This window comes from Amblyomma maculatum, chromosome 1 (genome assembly GCF_055883805.1).
Source record: "Amblyomma maculatum isolate TAMU_Amacu chromosome 1, ASM5588380v1, whole genome shotgun sequence".
Classification (NCBI taxonomy): domain Eukaryota; kingdom Metazoa; phylum Arthropoda; class Arachnida; order Ixodida; family Ixodidae; genus Amblyomma; species Amblyomma maculatum.
In genome coordinates, this window is record NC_139344.1 from 417,920,273 (window position 1) to 417,943,900 (window position 23,628).

At 46.7% G+C, this 23,628-nt stretch overlaps 1 protein-coding gene across 2 annotated transcripts in view; it reads left to right on the forward strand.

Annotated features, from left to right (window-relative positions):
• The window catches only part of LOC146209172 (sodium- and chloride-dependent GABA transporter 1-like), a 52,057-nt gene that overhangs the window by 16,457 nt on the left and 11,972 nt on the right, over positions 1 to 23,628 (forward strand). The window contains exons 1-7 of one of the 2 annotated variants that reach the window (XM_084596793.1): positions 7,300 to 7,348; positions 16,554 to 16,685; positions 17,789 to 18,023; positions 18,577 to 18,709; positions 21,806 to 21,940; positions 22,654 to 22,757; positions 23,151 to 23,275. In XM_084596793.1, the coding sequence (XP_084452919.1) occupies positions 7,315 to 7,348; positions 16,554 to 16,685; positions 17,789 to 18,023; positions 18,577 to 18,709; positions 21,806 to 21,940; positions 22,654 to 22,757; positions 23,151 to 23,275 (898 nt within the window). In that variant the 5' untranslated portion in view covers positions 7,300 to 7,314. Of the gene's footprint in view, positions 1 to 7,299; positions 7,349 to 16,553; positions 16,686 to 17,788; positions 18,024 to 18,576; positions 18,710 to 21,805; positions 21,941 to 22,653; positions 22,758 to 23,150; positions 23,276 to 23,628 lie in introns of those variants that run through there. The other variant, XM_084596788.1, reaches the window with a different exon arrangement.

Below are 23,628 nucleotides of genomic sequence, written 5' to 3' on the forward strand. Positions count from 1 at the left end.
CCTGCTCGGCTATATATAAGTTTAAAGATGAACTATTGCGACCGGGGGGCCAGAAGGAGCCAGAAGAGCTCTAGCTAAGCTCAGCGACAGTCGCAATCACTAATGATGACATATACTGACACCGAACGGCGAAGATCCGTTTCAAATAAGCGTCAAGTCGAACTTTCCTCATAATCGCGACACCGTATCCGGGAATAAAGCCAACCGCACATCGCTCGACACTTCATTGCAATCGATGCTAACACGGCTTAACTACTATCATGCGCAACGCTTAAACGGATCGAACCTTGGAGCGATGTATTGTGCGAACCTGTCCTCCACATTATAGCTTCATAGACACCCCATATTTGAGGGGACTGAGTCTTAGCATCGCACTTTTCCGTTTGTAATGCGTGATGCGAAGTAGCAGTTTAGGAGATGTGGATGAGGTCCCACGACGTTCAAGCAGAGTACTAGAGGGATATTGTGTTTGAGAAGCTGTCGAAAGGCAGTCACGTGGTATATAGCTGAAGCGAATTCAAGCGGGTCACCTGTCACCCCTCTGTTTTGGTCGAGGAAGAAGTATAAGTCCAGAAGAGCTTCGGGCAAGAGACAGAAGCGGAGAGAAGACCCGCGACCAGAGATAAATATGGAGCAGGGAGCCCCCCATTTTCTCCCCTGGATTCTGCGCTCTCCCCATTCGCGAAACTTGCTCTATTTACTGCGGCGGTGCTGGAAATATCCGCACAACGGAGAGAAAGGAACGCAGAGCCAGCATCTCCTGGGAAAGCCTCTGGTCGAGCAACGCACGAAACATACAAGAACCTGGAAAAGTGAGATCTCAAGTTTGCACCGTGCGTGGGATCCTGACATCGGCTGCATCCTTGTGCGTAGAAGACAGCCGACGAAAAGCAAAACCGGCCGCGCAAGCAGCCGGTGGGAGGCATCCGAAAGAGTAAACAAACAGGGAGCACTTAGCGCTCGCTGAGTAAACGCTAAAACAGCGCATGCGTAATACTTGCCAAGTATATCATCTCCTGACTCGATAACGGCCCGTTCCCGGTCATCAGACAGTGCAGCGTACCTACAGAGGGGAAGCACGGGCCCTGAATGGAAGATCAGTAAGCGGAAGAGGTTTTACGTCCTTGTTTTGGTGAGAAAAGATAAAGGAGGGAATGAATGGTGGAGACTAGCATAAAATATGAAAAGTTGGCGTTATTCCCACAAATGAGAGAATATGTAAACGTGGAGCAGCTCATGGCTCAAATTCATCGTCTATGCCTGTACCGGTCAAACCCTTCGATCTCTTGAAGCAGATGCCAGCAGCACCGCGCAGCCATCGTCGGGAAAACCTGCGATCTGCAAACCCACCTACATCACTGCGTTCTCATTCCAAACATTGCTTTACCATTTCCTTTATTTCTTGTTGTTCTTTCCACCCGGCTTTTTTATTTTTATTTTTTCTGTTCCAAATGTACTAGAGAGCGAGCCCGATGTGAGACCGGCTAGGCTCCCCTTCTTTCATTTATCCTCTCTCACGTTCGCATCCGCCAAGGATTGCAAGAAAACGGAGTTGTCCTGTACGGTTATCCACTTCCCATCAAAACTGGGAAGATAAACCGGGACAGTTCTCTCTCTGTTCAAAATTCCCGAAGGGCCGCGCTGAAGCACCCGCGAGCGGCAATTTCCTCTCCGAACGCGATCACTCCGTGGGCCGTCAGCGGGCGGCGCTCTATTTACATTGCCGAGGTGCGCGCCAGACGCGTGGCCGTACGTGCGGCGCCTGCAGCCAAGGCTATTCTCGGTCACACGGCAGCATCCTTTGAGAATAGTACACCGCCTCGGTGGCTTGTGTGCGTGTGTGCGCTCTAGTGTAGAGTGTGTCTGTGTGTGGGGCGGGGGGGGGGGGGGGGGGGGGGCTGCCCCGCACACCCTAACGAGAGTTTCGCCTTCGCTTTCCTCGCTTTCTCAAAAGCTCTTAGAGGGGGAGGGCAGAGATAGACGAGGTGGCGCCTTGTTCTTTTCCCCTCCGGAACAACTCTTTCACTCACGCGCGTACCCTCTCCACGTCGATAAGGCGTGCGGTTGACGCAGGACATATAGACTCACCAAATGTATGCTGAGACATGGCCGAAGGCCTTGGATTGTGGGCAGTTTAGAATTTTCTGCTTTCGAGCACAGTCGAGTAACCGGGCAAAATTTGGTAAATACAGGGATCATGTGGTTGTCGGATTGCAGTGCTGTTGCGCCGGATGTCTAAGTTGAGTTTTGCGTTCAAAATCGCGAAGAATTGCGAGCATCAACCTTCGAATGGAAAGTATTACGTCGTCCCACAGCTCAATTTTAAGACAGAGGACAGTATACGTGCCCTGAACATTCCTACCGAGGAAATGGCACCTCCTAGATTAGAGGTCTCAAACCCATAATGCTATGTGGGCCGCACTAAGAAAACGTCCCCTCTCGCAGGCCAGGGCCATAAAATAGCGAAAAAAGGGGGAATATCAACGTCAAATAAAAACAATAGCATTAAAAAATTTAAAATTCACCGAAGCGACACGTTCCCAGGCCAGAATGTTCTGCCTGAAAAAGGGAAGGGGCGCTATTTGATTCTGCCTCAACGATGGACAGACGAGACTTCAGGGTGGTATTTATTAACAATAAATAGTAAATACCACAACCACTTATTCATAAAAGAGGAATGTGGACTTGGGGATGAAGGAGAGGGAGGATTGTATGGCGCCTTGCTTTTTACGGCTGCCGAGATCAAGGAGCGCCCGCTCTTTTAATCTATACTAGGGTACCTTAGTGATATTCTCTCGCCTGCTTCATTTATACAAAAAAAGAAAGAAAGAGAAAACAACCTGTACCGTTTGGAGACGAGGCCTTTTAGTTGAGTTTAATTGGAAGACGAGTGTGGTGGTAAAGCCCACTCGTAAAATTAGCACGTGCTTTCGGAAAGAAAAAAAAAGAAAGAAAAAGGCTGGTAGGCCGCATCACATTATGGAGCCGATAGCCCGCATCACACAGCGCCGCGGGTCGCGTGTTTGAAACCCCCTGTCCTAGACCCTCGCAACGTGTACCCTCGCCCAGCGTGCGTGCCGTGTCTCATCTACAATAAGAACACCGCGGGGTACTCGTGCACCGGAACTGCCTCTAGCACCGGGGCGCGCTCGACGAAGCGATTTCTGGCTCCCGGCCTACGCGCGAGTCACGTGGTCCGTAGCTGCCACCTTTTTAAGCAGCCTCTTTTTTAAGAGCGGGCCAGCGGCGGCTAGATTGGTCAACAGATGCGTCTTCCGAGATTGAAGGCGTACGGAACAAGGGAAACAAAAATAACATGGATATGATACGAAATGCGGTGTGCGCCTGACCTGGCGAGACTCTGTGGCACCGAGCGGTGGCGCCGAAGACAAGTTGCAGCTAGTGGCAACGGGGCGTGACGCTCACAGCAGGCTTTTATTTTTCCCTCTCATATCATCAAGTCAGATCAACCAGACGTCACTGAGATACTGCGCGATGTAAAAGGAGAACAGAGGAGAATTGCTCGTGCGTATCAATCGAATTCATCATAGAAGTAAGGACAGATGACATTAGCTGATCGACATATTTCCGCCTGACGAAATGCTCAACAGAAAAGGACTGGCCGGCTATTAAGCAGCATAAAGACAATGCTCGGAATGTGGCAAAATTGGTAATCACATCTATGGAGGTCGAAATGACTGGGCATTAAAAATGACAGCTGGGAAAAGCGGAAACCTAGGTATCGCTCATGAATAGAAGAGCATGACTTTTCGGCCCACAATCATAGGCAGATTTGAGAGTTTGGGACGAAAAATGGGGAGGAGTCTGGACTGAGCAAGAGATCACGCACGGCAAGCCAGATTTGGCACTGCTAAAATTTCAATTAATGCATTCCGCATTTCTTTTTAGCCTCGCTCTAATTAGAGGGCCTCCTTCTATTTACACGACTAACTGTCCCATTTCACCTGGAAATGCGGCCGCAATAACAGAAAATCAGAGCAGTAAGCCTGGTAGCTATGACTACTGTTGCCTAGAGTGTTGACTTAAGCTCAGTTTATCACATGAATGCCGCCTCACACATGATATCGTTTTACGCATATAGGACACGAAGTGTATTCTGTATACTAGCTCTTGGAATTGTGACGTCCCCTGTGGCAGCCTTGCTAACCGTTCACGACTGTTTAAATGTTACACAATGCGACCGACCACTGATGTCAGAGTTCGTGACGTCCATCTCCTCTCGCGAACTTTACTCTAGCGCTATGCAAGCAAAGTGAAATATATAAATATGTATAACACGAAGCACACATGTACACCAAGAATGATCCCAGAAAGCAGTGCTTCGCTAAACTATATATAGGTTCATTCCCAAGGGGTGAAGAGGGTGGGGGGTTTTACATTCATATGGCCCTTATGTATACTTGTGAAAGTGCCAGTTGCTTACCAGCTGGCGTACGCAAATGGGCACAGAGTTACCGAGCTAAGTCGCCTGTTGTATTTCCGTGTTCCGGTCCCTACCTTCATGGTATTATAATGGGCCGCACGTGTGTGTCCCCTGTTCTCTTCTCTCCACACATGCCGCAGAGAACGGGCTTCTTTTCGCAAACACACAAGGGTCTGGATGCGTAGCGCTTGGCGGATGTAGCGTGCGACCAACTTACCCAGTAAAACCGCCCGTAGCTGGTTTTTGAGCTTCGAAGAGTTCATCGTTCCCCTCCTCTTAGCTTGAAGCGTCGAGGATGCAAAAAACAATTGCGCACGCTATCTCTCTCTCTCTCTCTCTCTCTCTCTCTCTCTCTCTCTCTCTCTCTCTCTCTCTCTCTCTGTTCCTTTCCCATGCATATATTTTGCATTTTTACTTTCAGTCTGTATGCGCATTCTTCTGTGTGCGGCTCTCGGAGTGCTATCAAGGCGTCACGCCGATTCATCACAGCCAGCAGCAAGTTCAACATCACAGTTATTTCAACAGTCGCGCGTGCGTTTTAAAAGTCGTTCGAACTTCGTTTAATATTCTAACCTTGCCTAGCAATTCCAAGGTTGGGAACAATGTCTTAAAGCGAGTATTTACCGAATGTGGAGAACAATAACTCACTCTTCGTACTTATGAACTCGGCTGTCCTTTCATAGGATTTTGCTCCTACTAACCTTCGCCGCCGTGATCCGGTTGGTATGAGCGCACTGTCAATAAACCCTCACGGTTTGTTGAACGGATATTGGAAATAAATCGATCTTGGTCTGTATCGATATCTTATCGTGTTCTAATCACAAATAGTCTGCTTTTATATTATTATTATACAAATATTAATAAGTCGCTTGTTCTTCAAAAAAAAGCTCTTCGAGCTATTGAAGGTTATTACGGTATACCGCGCCACTTGCCTACAGAACCCTTATTTAAAAAATATGCCATATTAGCCGCTAATCAGATTTACTACTTTCGTCTTCTGCAGTACATTCACCATAATAGGCTGTATACTACTCTACCTGATAGATCTACAGTAACGTATGACCTGCGAACACGAAAAAAACGTGTACCTATTACCCGAACCAACTACAAAAAACAGAAATTAACTTTTCAGGTGCCATCCCTAATCAACAACATACCAAATGTGGAATTTTCATTGGCACCTAGGGTATTTAAAAAGAACGTAAAACGATATTTAAATGAATATCCCCTATAATTGCAATGGTGGTAGTAACTGTATTTTTCTCATATGTAATCTTTTTTGTGTAAATATTTTTTGCTTTTAGTGAAAATATTTATGTTATTGACAGCGTGATCTGTTGATTTGTATGTCCAATGAATACTGCATGTATTCATATCTTTTTCATATCGTATGTAAGTGTTGCATAATGTTTTTTTTTTTTTAATTTTACATACACTAGAGGTGTGTGCTGTTGTTATCTGTTTTGGGAGCCAAGGCCCAGTCAGGCTTGCCGCCTTTTGCCTTGGCTTCCCCTTTCTTGTGAAAGAAAGAAATAAACTTTAACTACAAACTCCTAATATACCAGAGAAGAGGCGTTTTGACATTCTCGTCGCCCGGTGCATAAAGTAGGCATAAAGGTACATAAAGTAGGGCCCGAATGCGAATGGCAGGGCACGCGAGAAATAAATACGCGCTCTCTCTCTTTGTCGGTGAACCTTTTTTTTTTTCTTCCTTATTTCTTTACTCTGGCTTCTTTCTGTCTCCTTTAGTTTCCTCCATTTCATTCTTTGTCAATTCTTTGTTAGTGTTTTTACAAGCTTATTTCGCGTGACAAGTCTTACGACAAATAGCAGCGGGATCCAAGTGTGATGAAACGGCGACGTTCATGACGTCATCGCGGGCCCCTAAAACGCGGCCGCTGATCCATGGTGCACATGTTCTGTAGTGTGGATTTGTTTGGTAGTGGTGAACATGTTGATGAACTCGTGCTTCTCTACCGACCGGGAAAGGTCGTTCGAGCGTCCGATTCTGTTAGCAAAATGCTTCTCAAAAGAATATTTACCGTTAACCTTACAGCGGAAGGATCGGTCAGAAATATCTCCTCTGTCGTGACGGGTACAATTTCCAAGTTCTCATTTTGGTTGCCATCGCATAATCGTAAAATTATCGTTTCCCTGCTCACTGCAAAGTGCGCCCTTCTGCGATCCTAAAAGACGCTAGGTCATCATACTAAAAATGAAGCATGAAGGCCATCTTCCATCCGTTATCAGACAATAGCTGTATAACCTCTCCTCGCAATTAGCCTTGAGTCTTTCACTTCCCGCATTGTGTCTCCACAAAACGCTAAACGCGCCTGCGCGGTAGGCGACATGCGTTGTACAGACAATGCCAAAACACGCAGCTAGGCCATCTTCCTTTCTCCTCCCGAGCTTGTCCAAGAAAAACAAAATTCCGCAGAACATTTGCCTCCGGAGCACAGGTCTCGTCCTCAAAACGTGTCAGGGGTGTCTTATACGGGAAGGTGGGAGTGGAAAACCATTCACAGGCGATGAATGAAACGTGGGGAGGGTTGGCGGCTTCGACGTCGCACTCACCACGAGAATGTATTGTTTTCAGGTGTGTAAAACGACGCAGGCGCACACGATCATTTGAACATCGAACATGTGTGTGTCTATGATGATTGCGCGCTTGCTCTCCCGAAGTGCGCACTGCACGTGCGTGTGTGTGCGTGAAGGTAAGGTTGCTCGGTCAAGGTAACGCCCGAGCCGGTGCAGTGTCGCAAGTGCCTTGCTGACTGTTTCGCATTCTGTTCCAGCCAAAACACGCCGACGCTTCTATGTCATCGGCGCGAGCGTGTGCTCGCCCACTGACGTCTGAATACCGAGAGATCATGTGTCAGTCGCTCTGTCACTCTCTCGCTATAGGTATCTATCTGCACGCCAATACTATATATATGCTATGTGTTTTGTTCGAATCTATCTTTTAATCTTTTCTATCGTTTTTTTGTCTTGCCCTCCGATGTTCTGCTCTGCCATGTGAGCATTATATATCGCTAATGAAGTAGAGGCACAATTAGGTACGCATAGTGGCGCACCGTGACTGAACTCACTATAGCGAAATAAGGGTTATAACAAATAAAAGCTGCCTGATAGCGAAGCTAAAATGGCATATGCTGGAAAAATGAAGATTTACGAACGAAAGACTGTCTCCTCGTTTTCAGTCGCGACAGCCAGTCTAGACGCGATATTCTAGCGGGCGTTCTGAATTACTAGCTTGCCGGTAGTGGCTAATTTTGTTAACTCCTTTCATCTAAAATTTACCTTTCACGATGCGTGCAACTGGCATCAAAAGTAAGAAGGTCCCATCGCAGTGGTTATGTTTCGTTCCTGCTTTACTTCTTACGTTAAGTACAACTACCATCAAAAGTAAGAAAATTACTTCGCGAGCTGCAGAAACTGGCCTCTTGAGACTCGAAATGGCAGTCCCTGCGTTCTGGGGTGCCGGATACTGCGGTAAACCATACCCGTACGTGTATAAGCTTTTGAGCGCTAGGACAGGCTGCAATGCGGTGCTTTATGCGGTGGCATAAAATAAAAGAAATTGTTGAGGCTTAGTTATGTAACCGCGTGCCCGTATTTCTTAATTATTCACGAAAAAACAAGGTATCAGCAAGCTTTACGCCACCGTGCAAAACGTATGACCGTATAACCATGGAGTTGTTTCGTATACTTGCCGAAAAAAGGATCATAGCGCTTTTAAAGCGTCTGCACTTTGGAATGCATAGAATCCTTATGAGCATGAAGGCCTACACCTGAGAACTGTCTTGTCCATATAGCGAGCGCACGACGTGGTGGATGGTCGAAATTATCATATTATATCGGCCTATTTTGCAGCCTTCCATGACGAGCATTATTAGCTGCCCTTGCGAGTTTGACGCTCGCCTTGCTTGCTGAATAATGCGCAGCATTATTTGCGCACTGCACATGCTCAAAGGGGCGCTAAGGTCAGCTAAGGAATATCCCCCTTTAAGTAAAATTAAAATGAGCGCCCTGTTTACACTACCACGCCGTTCCTCCGCGTCTGGCTCTAGTGCACGTGCCTGTTTAACAAGCAGAACGTTCAACTCGAGGCTGACTGGCGAACCACCACAGCTTGGTTAAAGCTCTATCCCAGTACAAAAGCTTGTTTGCATTTCTGAGCCGCTTGACTGGCCCTTAAAGCAGTGCGCTCAATAGCTCTCCCGGGCAAGGCCAAATCCGCTGTCAGTGCCGGCAGCCGCAGTGCGAGGCGCATTCATCCCGCCTTGAACTGGACACAAGGACGCGACGAAGCGGCGTCGTCTAGATTAATGTGCGTTGAAAGCAAGAAAAAGCTGCCGTTGCATTTTCATGCGGAAGGGAGCGAAACGGAGTCTGCGTCTAAGGGACACCGGTGAGGTCAGCAGGCGCCCCGTGGTGAGCCCTCCCTACGAGGCACGTGTGAGTCCTGATTTGGTTCGGTCGTGGAATGCGTACAAAGGTCGAATAAGATCGCCCTTCCGCCGTAAGCGTGCCTGTAGCTTGTCTTTGCATTTGACGTCCACCTGCGCGGTCTGCACAATGGAGCAATCAATTCCGTTCCGCAAAACTTGTAGGCTGAAAGGACGGTAGAATCTCGTGTCTCTTTTCTTCACCAGTATTACAGACCGATTTCTCCTACGTGAAATAAAAACAAAAAGTTGGAGGTGTCGTGACAGTGCCGCCCTAGTTCAGTTCAAACTGAATGCTGCGGCAGCTAGAACTGGCGATCGAATAGTTAAGTGGTTGTAATACAAGACTACTGACTAGGTGAGGTTTGTTCGCTTGAAAGGTGTGCTCACTGAGAGGAGACGCGACATTTCTGTTCGGTGAACGAACGGATAGACGCTCGTATCAGCCAGACTGGTCTCTTTGTGCCCTTGCATTTGCTGCTGTTTTTTACTGCCAATGTATTTGTGCGGGACACATGGCGCGATATTTTTTTTTTTTTTTTTTTGCAGGTTGGGTTGTTGCATTTTGGAAGTTGGCAGGTATTACCTAAAGTAGGATTGTGAAATGAGCGCATCAACTATACAGGGCCCCTCCGGAACCCTGCCCGTTGCAACTCAGCGGGTAGAAAATGGTTAATTAGTCCCGATCTTGTTATAGTCTTGTGTAGCTTATATTCGTTCCACACGTGTTGATTATTATTTTAACGTGGTTATTGTAAGATAGCTTTACTTAGTGATGGTGTTCCCTAGACGATGTCATGATGTGCAAGTGCTGTATTTTTGGCAAGCTGTATTTATTAATCTTGGAAAGAAATACCTCTAGCAACATCGGCGCATCAGCTTTGTCGGTTTTACTTTCTGTACCTGATTATCAGTGTTAGAGAGCCTTAAAATTTATGCAATGCCTGCTTCAAGACGTTTTGTGTGCATGTTGTGGTTTTTGGTGCCGTTTCGAGACAAGTGTTTCACCTTAGAATGTGTTAGGGGCTGTGTCGCTAAACTACTGGCCCTTGTCGTTTGCAATTACGACAATGAAACTGCGAAGAAAGTTCCTATTAACTGACAGAGAAACCAGGCTGGCTGGTGCAGGGCACCCCTTATACTCAAACAGAACATGGCAGAGCAGACAGCGGAAGGAGGCAGACAGGTGGTCACCATCATCCCCGTACACCTCGAAAGAGACGCGCGCTTTGCGGCACTTAATATTTTTGTTTATTTTTCTCGCTCCCTTTGGCGTTGCTTTGTATGTGAGTCTCGCCTTTGAACACCGCGTGCAGCACGTTTACAATACGCGTCAAATGCGCGCAGGGTCACGAAAAGAACTCGTGGCCCTAAACTGCGCTCCTCTCTTTTTAGGTTGGAGAGGAGCGAAAACTATTGGTCCCTCTCTCCCCTGTTCCTTTTTCTCTTACCTTTTCCTCAATTCCCATTGCGTTCTGCCTCCTTAATCCACCCCTCCCCCCTCCTGGAGACCTATAGGAAAACTCTCCCCATCTCCCTTTCGACAACGTAAAGAAAGACGTGCATGAATACGGTTAACGTATACTTCGTCCCTCGAAGTCCATGTTCCTGCTTCTTATTAGTGCTCAGCACTGGCGATTCAACCAGCAGTGTGTCACTAACCAGTATTGCTTTCCTTTTATCATGCCTGAGCCCTTGTCTCAGCACTGTTTACGCTCTTACAATGACCTGCGCACAGTGTTGTATTCGTTGCAGCCATTACGCGTCGACAGTATAGCGGCATTCAGTGTTGCTAATTAGGTCACCGTGAAATGCAGGGACGCCTAAAGTCAGCGCTTTCATCCTGGGTATGCTGCGGAATCGGGTTATGTCCCGGATCTAAGGTGCCAGCTTCTGTTTACGAGGTTACCGCTGTTACCAGCGGTATCTCCATCCGCGGGACGCAAATAAGGTTAGCGCTGATAGAGATCGATGGATCGTAGTAGACAACATGAAGGTTAGTAAACAACGTTCGTCCTACTAATGGCAACATGCGTTGCTATCGCGCTTGATGTTTATCATGAAGTCGGCAGCAACAGGTTGTTTGTCTTGTCATGGTTAACCAAGAAAGACATGGCAGAAATGAATGCAGCGGGTGACCAAAGATTTGTTATTGCCGTACATACTAAGCGTCGTGGAGTCTATAAATTGGTCATCAAGCTTCTGTTTACCGGTGTCGGGTTTTCTCTGTTTCAGCCTATTAGCTATAATGTTTATTGCATCTTTAATATTAACGTATTATCTTATGCATGTCTACCTTTCTGACAGTACTTGGTTACGCTCGTTTAGTCAATCTGGCAGGTGGTTACACAGTAAGGCTTCGATCGCTCGCGGTCATCATGTTTGAAAGAACCCCCCCACTTAGGGACTCATTTACGAGCTCTGCTTCCGTAGAGTGCGCCATGCGTTAATAACCTTGCTCCTCCCCTGTTCTCACTTTTGTTCTTCCTGTTGTTCTAAGAAAACAGCCCGTAGCAACTTCTAAAACCGGAGCACCGCTTTCCGAGCATGCTTGACACACTCAGCTTAGTGCTGCTATACGTTGCTCGGTATCCTTGGAGGGCGCAGCCTAGCACTCAGGCGAAGCATAATCGCATGTCGAAATTTGTTTGCTCCTGGATCCGCGCTCGTTACACGCACGTTCTCTGAGGCGCTCTCCTTAATCCCAGAATCCCCGGCACGGATGGGTTGGTCACGATCCTGCTCTTCCCGTTCCTGTCTCGCTGCTTCCCTCTCCTCTCCTCACCACCCCTCTCTCCCCTCTTCTGAGGCTCCCTCTTTTTCTCTTCCGACGACGGTGGCTCCTCCGTGCGATGACGATGCGCGAGAGGTCTCGCCGAAGACGGTGGCAGCGTCCTCGAGCGTTTCTGTGGTGGTGGGTGTTTTGGGGACAGGCGACAGAGCCCCGCTCCGAGCCTGGGGCTCTGACACCAGAGCGAAGCTCAGGACGAGGAGCGAAGAAGCGGGCCGTGGGGGGCGCCGCCACTCCACGGCGCGCCTTTTTCCTCCTCGCCAAAGCCGCTCGCAGCAACAGGTCAGTCCCTGAGGACGCACCACAGCTCTCTCTCTCTATCTCTCTCTTATTTATCTGTCTCTATTTTTATCTTCTTTCTTACTATCGCGTGCAGTGCGCTGTCTTAACAGGAATGGTTATTAAAACCTTGAAGAAAACTGTGTGAAATCGTATGGTTTACTCATATGAAATCATATCGAGTTCTTTGCGACCATATGGGCTCCATGCGAATTTGTATGGGCTGATTAAAACCTGATTTAGGTAGCATTCCGAAGACAGTCGCAAATGACGTTGTGTGCACGGCACAAATTAATCATGCACGCCTCCGTGGCTCTAGGAAAAGACAATGCAGACATGTTCTTTTGCTTATTGTTTGCTTTTATTTTCAACTAATGCGGCAAATCAAATAAAACAAGGCCACCGAAATAAATTTTATTCCCAAAACGCACAGTTACTGTGACTGTGATTTGACGCCTGACGGGTCCGTTATGAATATTACAGGGTCTTGAATATTTGGGGGCTGGGATTTAAAAAATTTCTATGCAAAATCTACTGCCCCATTCGAGCTGAAATAACGTTCACAAAGTAGCAAAATATCGTCTACGTTATCTGATAAGTGATTCAACATCGGTACTTGCCTAGATTTTCCGAAATCGAGAAAAAACTGCTCTTGGCGGCGTGCACAATTTTCGCAGAAGAGAGTCGAAAAGCTATTTTGACATGATACGTCATCTGTCGATCAGTGAGACAAGCTCCATCCCGGCCGTTGGCGCGCTTGCCTCGCTGCCCGACAGATGACGCATCATGTGAAAATAGCTTTTCGACTCTCTTCTGCGAAAATTGTGCACGCCGCCGAGAGCAGTTTTTCCTCGATTTCGGAAAATCTAGGCAAGTACCGACGTTGAATCACTTATCAGATAACGTAGACGATATTTTGCTACTTTGTGAACGTTATTTCAGCTCGAATGGGGCAGTAGATTTTGCATAGGAATTTTTTAAATCCCAGCCCCCAAATATTCAAGGCCCTGTACTCTTTCATTATAATGAAGCGTCCTCTTTTTTTTTTTCGCCGAGGTGCATTCTGACGGCATCCTATAATATATGCACGTTATGAAAGCTCTCAGCGCCCCCTCCCTTCCCAAACTTAATGTTTTTCATAAAGCGTTCCTAACGTGTTCTTCATAAGTTTTTCATAAAGCTAGGAGCAGGCTTCTCTGCAGTTCTAAGTCATTGCGAAGCTAATGGGGTCATTCCAAAAATTTCCCTGTGTGGTGAACTGTTGCTCCTAGAACACATTATTAGCAATAAGGCTTACTGCTTCGCCCATACTCATTGTTCAAAACCGATCGAACAGTACTGCATTTTTGCCTAAACCACCCCGTTATTTTCTGGCCTACTTTTATTTGATCTGTCGCTTATTGTGCATAAGTGGAGTAAGTTATAGGCGCAAAAATGTCGCGGTGTGTTAAGTTTAGTTCAAGTCTTAGGGATAACTTTTTCTGTTTAGTAAAGCACAGTTACGTCCAGATTTTTCTCCTCAAGCTCCATTTTTCTTGCTTTTTTTGCTGTTGCTTAAGTTTGTACTCAGGTATCAGACATCCTTGTGTAGCGTGGTGTTGCAACGATATCACCTGTGTGTGTTGCCTTCCCAACTTTTCTCTTCTCCGATAGTCGCTCTTCTAGCTTTTTCAATGTGCAAAGTACGCATAAATTGAAACGCGAACTATCCAAACTGTATGCAGCACCTTTCCGGCGCTGCTTATCTGCATGATAAATAACATGCTTGGCGTTTTGTGAACATCTGTCTGTCTTCACGTAAAAAAAAAATAACAGTAAACACATAAGCACTTCGGCTACAGAAAGTCAAGCATGGACGGGGCTATTCTAGACAACTTAATTTGTTCGCGTTTCGATATATGCTGTGTGCTGTATGCCGGGTGGGCAGTTTATTACTACTCAGTTAGCAGTTAATTACTAGGCAGTCATGCGAGCAGTTGGTGCCACGCCAAGCAGCGTGCAGGATTGCTTAGAGCCAGCCGTGCCAAACACGTGCCTATTCAGCTCAACTTGTAAACGCGGCTAACCGCAGTCGCCTTATCTGCATTCGCCAGACAACCACTCCTGAAGGACACCTGTTACACAGTGGACTTTAATTAAACGAACTCTAGACAATACATAGACAAACTGTCAACGCAGATGAGCTAGGGACAGCAAGTAATTCAAGTTAGCTGCTCTATAACTGCTTTGGAAAACACACCAACGAATTCTTGAATGCTTACGTGGAATGATGGTTGCTGGTTAGTTTCGGTAGGGTGACCCCTTTACATGTGACAAGTGGAAGTATTCCAATCAGCTTTATCATTAAGCCAAGGTAGCAATCTGTGCGTTCTTGCTTAGGCATCTGACGCTGATGAGAAAGGAGAAAAAGCTAAGGACTCTCTCCACCAAACAGTGCAAAAGTAAATTGGGCGAAGGTCCAAATAGGTGATGTAACTGCGCCGTGCTGTGCCAAGTATACGACAGGTTCACTCGTCGAAGAATCTTGGCACCGGAGAGCTGGAGTTCAGCTTTAAAGCTTATGTTACACTTAAATCTCTTTTTTGCTTTTGTTATTGGTTCCAGCAGAGTGGTTTGGCAGAACGTAGCTTAACAAGAAAGAAGAGAAACTATTATTTAACACCTAAATAAGTTTTCTTACTTCCACAATGACGTAATATTTCTTGGTGTGGATGTAATTCCGTGACAAATAAATCGCACTGTGTAACAAACAGAACAGGATTAATTAAAACACATATGTTCGTTAACCTGCAAGATGCCATTTAGATCTTCGCACTTTAACAAAAACAGCAGATTGACAATGATCACTTAACATATTGTAACCTAGAAACGCAAGAAGGAAGTATGTGTCAATGAAATCCACGTCATGACATGTCATGAAAAAGATGGCTTCACGCAAAACAAAACTGAAGTGTTGCTTCACCTAACGCACGCCGTCTATGCGGCGATGCCAGCTTGCAGTTAAGCTCAGAAGATCAAAGGTGCAAGGATCGGCAAAATATGGAGTAAATGATATGAGGTCTGGATGATCAAGTTAGTGAAGTATAGTTTAACGCATGGAAAGCTTAAACCTGAACTGCCCCAATGTATATTGTGTATGGGTCCAGTCCTTTTCTTGCTTGATATGCTTAATGTAGTAATAATTTTTTTCACCTTATTTATTAATTACATTTGAGCGTTGTGCTTTTTGATGTGTTGTGCCGTCGCAGTCACGTGAAGCCATTTGCACTAACATCGAAAGTCGAACCAGTTTGTTAACTTGCTCAACGACCGTAATGTAAAGGCTACTTGGGGGGCAGTCACGTGATGCGCAGGGAGTGCTCGTCGAGTTAATAAGCTTCACCTGTACTTGTGCACACTTAGCGGCTATGCAGTGCAAAATTCTCTTTGATTGTGTCGTGCTGTGAAGGAAAGGATATTAATAACGAAGTACATTGCACAAAATTATTACCAGGAATGCCCATGGCACGACCCCTTTGTGCGATGTCTTGAAGACATATCTTCTTACAATGCCTGGCGGCTGGCCGTAATTTACGCTGTGAAGCATCTAAGGCACATTTTCGTATCCATTTGCGTTGCCGTCAAAATTCCCGTATTCTTCGTTCTCGCTGAAGCTCCTTGATTTGCCTCGATCATCTAGAGCTTCACTCACTCATGCAACTCATGCACTACAGCTATCATAATCTCCCGAAGTGCTTAGCGCTGCAACTGGACTAAAAAAATATATATAATGAAAACATCAACTTATTTGCGGTCTTCGGCCCTCGCATTGTGCCAGTGTCTGATGAAAGTTCGAACGGGTATGGACCATTTGTTTGAGGCGTGCGTTTATTCCGTGCGTTTGGCTTCATGCGACTGGGACAGTGCAACGGCCTTGCTTGTTGTGTCTTGTGTACTTTTGTGGGCCCCATGCGGGCCGGTCTCTCTATTAATTCTCTTTGCGGGCTGTTTTCTTGCAGAGTGATCTAGGCGAGCAAGATGTTGTGGGGATGTCAAGCGCGTCTATCTAGATTGCTTACACCCGGCGATGTCCGCATCCCGGGGGGTGCCTTTAGTGCGGGACTTTCTTCTCGGTCCCGCAAGCAGGGGCGCGAATCTTCGTGCCTTTGGCTCTTCTTTTTTATTTTTTTTTCTCTTGACAATTTGTGGTTGTACTCGTTTATTACCGCTGTGAAAATGTGATGACTGGGTGGAGGGGTTTCCCTTGGAAGGTTCTCAGGCGCGGGTAGTGTGGACTGGAAATTAAGAATGGATCCACAGAGAGGAATCAATTCTCTTCATTTAATAAAAACCGGAGATAAACGATTGCAAAGGTGGAGATAACAAAAAGTATACTACGTCAAGAGCTCCCTAGGAACCTTTCAAGGAAGTGCCTTTGTATAGGTGTGGTATTTTTTTTTTTCTTCTTTTCCAGTGTTCGATCCGCCATTTTTGAATGTTTGGATTCGTGTTTGCTCTGCGTGTTTTTATAAGTGTGCTGAGTTGCGCACGCAGTTCAACTTTTCTAACTGTGTTCTGTCCGTGTTTGTGTTTTGCGTGCTTCGTTTTACAGGTGCATTCCTGGTGCCATTTTTTATTAGCATCGTCCTGTGCGGAATACCGTTGTTTGTTATGGAAGTCTCGATCGGACAGTATCTCAACACTGGAGGCATCGGTATATGGAACCTCGTCCCTATGTTCAAAGGTATTTTCCTCTCAGTACTTTTCTTCTTCCCTCAACCTCAACTCTTCTTGCTAGGCCAGGGGCTTTTAATTAAGGGAAGTTCGTGCACGTGGTCAGGGAAAGCTTACTTAAATTTGCCTTTGGCCTGAAGATTATGCTTTTTTAGTGGCTATTCTCTTTCTGGATTTTTGTTCATAAAGCGCTCGAACGTCAAGCCGCAAAACTAGACACTTCCGAAAGCTTTCGATCCATTCAGAACTCCGTAATTTTTGCACATCAGGCTTGCCAATGACATGCACGCGCCGGACATGACTCCACAGTTTAGGAGTACTAGGGAGGGCGAGTGAATGTTGCTACGAGAGGGACGACTGTCGTGAAAAAAAAAAAAGAAAGAAAACCGTAAAAACCTTGATATGGAACGCTGTCAGTGTTCTGTGTCAAACTATTTAGGTACACAGAATACTGACCCTTTTGACAGTAGCGCGCACCTCTAGCGGTCACTGGTCCCAACTGTAGACTTGTCATTCGAGAAGAGAATTCGATGGAGAGTGGCCATTGCTGATCTCTTCGAAATAGCCCCTTGAGCTCACTTTAGGAAATAGTTAGGAGCAGAGCCGGCTTCGTCTAGACGGAGTAAGTGTGCGTGACCGATCTGCAGACAGGCCTTTTCATTGTCATTGTATGTCAAAGCTGGACTGAAGGATGCTTGACAATCAGTCTGCGTGTCCTCGTTTGAGACTTGCGCGTAAGGGGACTGCGTATGCATTTGCGTCGGCATTGGAATCGTCCCGCAGTCTATCGCGTCGTCGATCGAGGGAACGCCTTTCACGGAGGAGCATGTGCGCAGTGAACTCGCACCATTCGGAATGGCGGACTAGGCGGACGATGAGGTTGTGCGCATGTGCAGAACGATGCTAAAAACGGCCCATTCGGGCTCGAAGATGTGCACGTTTCATGGGCATGGGCACATGCTCTTCAGGGAGTGAACTAGAATACACGGTCTTCTCGCGGTGCTTGCAATACGCCTTATTAGCTTTAATCGCCGTTGGAGAAAAGCCGTTTTTCACTGTCATTCATAAATATTGCTGTGTCTCTCAATTATGTTTTACCCACTTTCCGCGCAGGAGTCGGGTTCGCGTCCATGACTATGATCGGGCTGAGTAACATCTACTACATCGTGCTCATCGCGTACACGCTGTACTACCTGGTCGCCTCGTTCCGCAGCCCGCTGCCATGGGAGCAGTGTGGCAACGAGTGGAACACCGAGCGCTGTCTCGGCATCCGCGAGAACCTCTCCAGCCTGGCCGACCGTAACCTCACGGCCGCGCAGGCCGTCTCGTCCGTCAAGGAGTACTGGGAGTGAGTGCTTGGTCTTGTCACTGGTTTTGAATGAATGGACCGAACATATATGGGACCACCATCAGACCACGCATATACACAAGGCGGACAAGCTCAGCCGAGCTCTTGAAATGCTCACTGCTAACCACGCAGCAGGCACTTTGAGTCAGGTGTGCTTGCACTGCACTCCTAATGGAACAATCGTATTTCACTGGTTACAACTGGTTTATATAAAAAAATTATGTTGTTGGTTTCAACTGAAACTGATTGGTTGTATTTGGTCCGAACTGGGTACAGTTCCCTATACCATTCGGGACTAGTTAAACTTTCTGGCGGTAAACGAACAAAAAAATAATCTCTTCCCAGTAATTGTAGACCTAGGTCCATTGGGTGGACAAAAAGCAGAATGGGTTACCATTGTTTTCAAGTTTCCTGCGGTATATGATCCCTAGCTCATATATTGGCCCCTTTTAATATAAAATGCCACTGTTTCAGCATATCGTATAATTAAGGACCATTTTCCACTCTCCATTGTGCATTGTCAAGTTGGCAAATTCCGACTTCTTGCTTCCAGGAACAATGTTCTGGGAATTACCAATGGACTGGAAGAAGTCGGCTCTCTGCGACCGGAACTTGCCCTTTACCTCCTCTTGGCCTGGTTCTTAGTGTACATAGTTATCTGGAGGGGCCTCCACCAGAGCGGCAAGGTGAGTCCCATTGCGTAACTGCTAAAGAAATGTCGTGCTGAACCCTATTCGGATGATTAAATGATGCTGTCGGTCACAATATGCAATATCATATTTTAAACCGAAAGCTTCACTACGCCCTTCCGTAGTTTGGTCGGCCTTTGAACGTGACGCGCGTGACGCGGCGCTCTGCTTCGTATACCTGTTATTTAGTCTCCACACACGCTTGGCAAACAGATTTGTATATGTCGCTGAGCGGTTAATAAATACGCATAATCTCCCCCTTCAAGATGCCCGTGACGCCTTCGTGTCGTCTAGACCCGGCTACAGTGTCCTTGAAGTTCACAGACGTCTATAAAGGAGTCGCGCGCTTTCGCTTTGTCGTTAGGTTTAGACGTGTTAAACCTTTCCTTAATTTTTATCCTGGGCTTTCCGCGCGGCTTCAGTTTGACGGAGCGGAGAGCTGTGGCATGTGACGTCAGCTCGCGGCGATGAGGTTTGGAAGTAGCGCTTGCCTCATTGTACGTGTCAACGCTGTTGTGCCGAAGGGAGTATGGCCCGTAGCACACGTCACCCGTTTCGTGAACGAGAGCTGTCTGCTCCCCTTGGCGGTAGCGAGGAAACCGAGTCAGCGTCGAAGAGATGAACACAAGGCGTCTTTATACATTATATACAGGGCATATTTACAACAAAATCGGCACAGGGGCCGAGGACTAATAGCTAGAGACAACCATAGTCGCACAGCGACGGCTAGGGAGATTACGACGTGTCCCCTCCTTACGAGCGGCAGGGCACTCGATGAACGCTCGTGTAGGTCTCGCTCTCCGTTGTTGTTGTTGTTGTTGTTGTGGCTGTAGGAAGAAGGAAAACAAAATGCACGGGCCTGCTACTGGCTCTGTAGCTGAGCCACCTCCGCTGCCTCGTGCAGATAGAAGAGAATATAGAGAAGAAAGAAAAGGAAGAGGGAAAGAAAGACGCGCGCCGCAACAACAGCCGTCGTCCACCACCAGAGGCGGCGTGTGCAATGACTGCCTACAAAAGATAAAAATTCGGTGCCAGGCTAGCCCCCTGCCGCAAGCGGCGGTGACCTACCTGTACCAGCCCCATCATGGGAGAGCTCTAGGAAGGAGTGCGTCGCTTATATAGCCTGGAAAAGTCGGCAGCACTCAAATTGTCCAATCCGGAGGTAGCACGTGACGGCGGCCCGAGAGGTCCAATCAGCGAACGCGCTGATCGCCCGCTTCTAATCTCTCGCAGTGCAAAGGCGACTCGCAGACAGAGAACCGGCGCCCAGGGGCGGTAGTACAGAACTGCGTTTAGTTCGGAAAGCTCTGTGATTGGTTGGAAGCACTTCCGCTCAAAGCCTCCGAACTGAACGCTTTTTTTACATCACGGCACTCCCTTTTCCTTTCGGCAAAACTACACACTGGAAGTGCTTATCAGTTGACGTAAAAGCGTTCAGTTCGCGTTCACTTTCTGTAATACCGGCCCGGGTGTCTGGCATTCCAGACGTGTCTGATCATGTCAATCCATAGATCATGTGGACCGCTCGATGCTTCATGGCAATGAGCCGCTGACTTGAGGAGCTGCACCGGAGCAGGCAAAGAGGGTGCCAGCAGTAGAAGCCCGACACTCATTTGAGCGGAATCCGGGTAGCTCGCCCGGGCACAACAGCGCTTACTCAGCGTGATTTCGTTATTGCGTGGTGGGCATGGTCTGCGCGTTATCGTCAGGGTCACAGGGGATAATTTAAGCTTTCAAAGTATGTGCGCATTGCGTGCTATTTTTGGGGCGAAGTAATTTTAAAATTCTTTACACGTTTTCGCTAAAGGCACATAATTGGAATCGAAAACGAAACTAAGATTTCACTATCGCAGCGCCATTGCCACTACTGACACCGCCTCTCAGAACGAGAATGTGCTAGGCAAACAGTAGAAAATCTAGATATAGTGCTAATATTATTATGATTAGTACTCTATCGCTGGCACCGCTGGCACCGCGCACTGTAGCTTGTGCAGGCAGGAATCGAATGCAGTTCTGGCCGTCGATGTTGAGGCAATTTGGTTTAATTTGGTTAATGAGGTTTAACTGGTTTGTCGTCCCCAAGCGGAATTCGTTATCAGGGACACCGCAGTGAAGGACTCCAGAAAGTTTGGCCACCTGGGATCCTTTAACATGCGATGACATTATAATGACATCGCAGAACTCGTCTTGCGTCGCGGCCGCCAAGGCCGGGATCCAACTTTTCAGCAGAAGACGGAGCGATGGAACGATGATCGTTTTCGCCGCGCCGCCTTGTCGCGTCGCTCTCATTTTCGCTCATTGGAGTTCAGACAGCTGTCAGCACACGTTCTCTTTGGCATTCCACTGCTATCAAAATGCGGCCGCCGCGACCGAGATCGGACCGAACATTTTCGCGCTCGATCAGCAGCCGAACGCCAGTGCACGATAACGATCCCCAGGTGGTAGAACTTATCGAGAACCTCCACAACACCTCTGTCCGTTTGCCGCATTTACTCCACCATTAAATCTAATTCTAATCGCTCCTGGAGTGTCCATTAAGACGTGAGACAGTTAATAATGTGCCTTTCCTGTCTTTAAATCTAATTTTTAATTTATCTTTGATTAGAGGGAAAGAATTGAAAGAGGAAGGGCGAGGGTTAGACCTTGGTCGAAAGGCTGATGCTCAATTGATTCTCTATGCTGGCTCCCAAAGAAGAGATAGAAAATAGTCACAAAGCTAGAGAACAGAGTGGGGGTGAGCCCATGCACAGGTTGGTTTCTTTATAGTTGGTGATCCAATTAAATAGTGCATGAAAAGCCAGCCTAAGTTCTGACATTGAGCCTCACTCAGATGCCAGTATGGCAGGCTAGCTAAGGCAATGGCTGGAATCTCTTGGTGATGAATTTGTTTGCAGCCCACCGACTTCAGTTGGTGGACTGCATGTATCTTAACCTGGAAAGCTCAGAACTTAGATAAAGCGCATGTGCTGCAGCAGAAGTGCAACGCAAACAAGGCTGATGAGAATGTGACCACAAAATGTTATTGCAAAATGCAGAACCAAGCGCAAGCTTTCATACCTCACAGGTATTCTGTGTTGGCTTTGTATATTCCAGATCATTTGGTGCACAGCGCTGTTCCCATACCTCATCCTTTTCATCTTGTTCATTCGTGGAGTCACACTGGAGGGGGCTTCTGAAGGACTGCTCTACTACCTGCGGCCTGATTGGAGCAAGCTAAAAGATCCAAGGGTATGCTAAGCTGTTTTACTTCATTGCTGGTAGACGTGGAGAAGTCTGGTCACACTTCTTTTCATGCTTGATGATGTATGCAAGTTTAATATTACTATCGAGGCACAGCAACATTAAAACAGATAGAATTTGATAACACTATTTCTTGACATGATGTTTTGGATTGGTACGGTATATAAATAGGGCATGGCCCACCATGTGCGTCACTTTTTTTGGCTTCTGCTGTGTTAGTGTTTTGTTGTTATGCCACAGCAGAGAGTTTTGAAAACGTTTATGAAGAAACTAGCAGCACACGAATATTTAACTGAAAACAAAGCAGCACTGCAGAGCCCTAAAGGTCATAAGAAAAGTCGAACAATGTGCGTCCAAATGCAACACTAATAGCCTTTACATCACTTAGCTTCCAGAGAAATCACAGTACGTGCTCATTAGGCACAGAATTAACATCCATTCACAATTCACATTTACACAGCATGTCCTAAATGAGCGCAAGCTAAATTTAACTCTCATATTGTCAAGCTAAGGCAGCTGTGGCATTGTTGCAAAAGCAAAGTGTTTACCTTTTCATTTTTTTTTTCTTTTTTCTCTTCGTTGTCTTGAGTGCACTTCATTGACAATGTGGGACTCCTTTGTTTGAGTGTGATGAACTCTTGCGTGACGATGACAACAAGGGCTGACAGTTCAATTTTTTGGCATGTCACCCTTGTCTGCAGGTCTGGATCACTGCTGGGACGCAGGTGTTGTTCTCGTACGGCATCGGCATTGGTGCGAACGTTGCACTCGGCAGCTACAACAAATACAACCACAACTTTTACAGGTTGGTGCTCATGGCCACACGCATTTGTGGCCAAAAGCTGAGGCAATGATTGCAGTACTTGTATTTCTCGACTCACGAGGCTTTATATTAGAAATCACCTTAATGGGAGCTGTTAGCATTGCAATAACTCTTGGGAGCACATTCGAAGATATATAGGTCAAATGCTAGCCATATTTGTTCTTATCGAACGCTTGAATTCAGTGAAACTGTTTATACTACTATACCAGACGAGGACTTTGTTGTTTGTTTGACTGCCTGGCAATACCGAGAGGAAGGGAGATACTTATTGTGTGGTTTCGGAATTCAAACACTGTATATCATAACTGCAGCACACAGCATAAAAACATTGTAGTTTGCACAGAACATTCCTGAGTTTGTGTTTGTTGCTTGCAGGGATTCCATGATAGTGTGCTCCATCTGCAGTGGCACAAGTCTCTTTGCTGGACTGGTCATATTCTCAGTTCTAGGTCACATGGCTCACCTCCAAGGCAAGGATGTCTCGGAGGTTGCACGATCAGGTAGGCTGGTGCAGAAGACTACTTTGCTCACAGTCTTTAGGCATTGTATCTTGAACATGCAGCTAAGTCCACTCGTTCGATAGAGGGAAGTGCGAAATTGTTTTGGTCATTATGGGGTTCATATTTTGCTCGTAATGTTATGTGAAGGAATGAAATTACACATCATGCTAATTATTGCAAAACAAGAGTACTAATCTGTCTGCACTATTTTTTCATTATTGACACCCGAACATTAGCAGAAAATGCATAGCAACAGCTTTTCCACATGCATAATTCTTGCTCTAAGTCCGACGAATGCTCTAAGTCCGACAAGTAAGGCTAGATATCTTTGGCATTCTGTTGCTGGACATGTA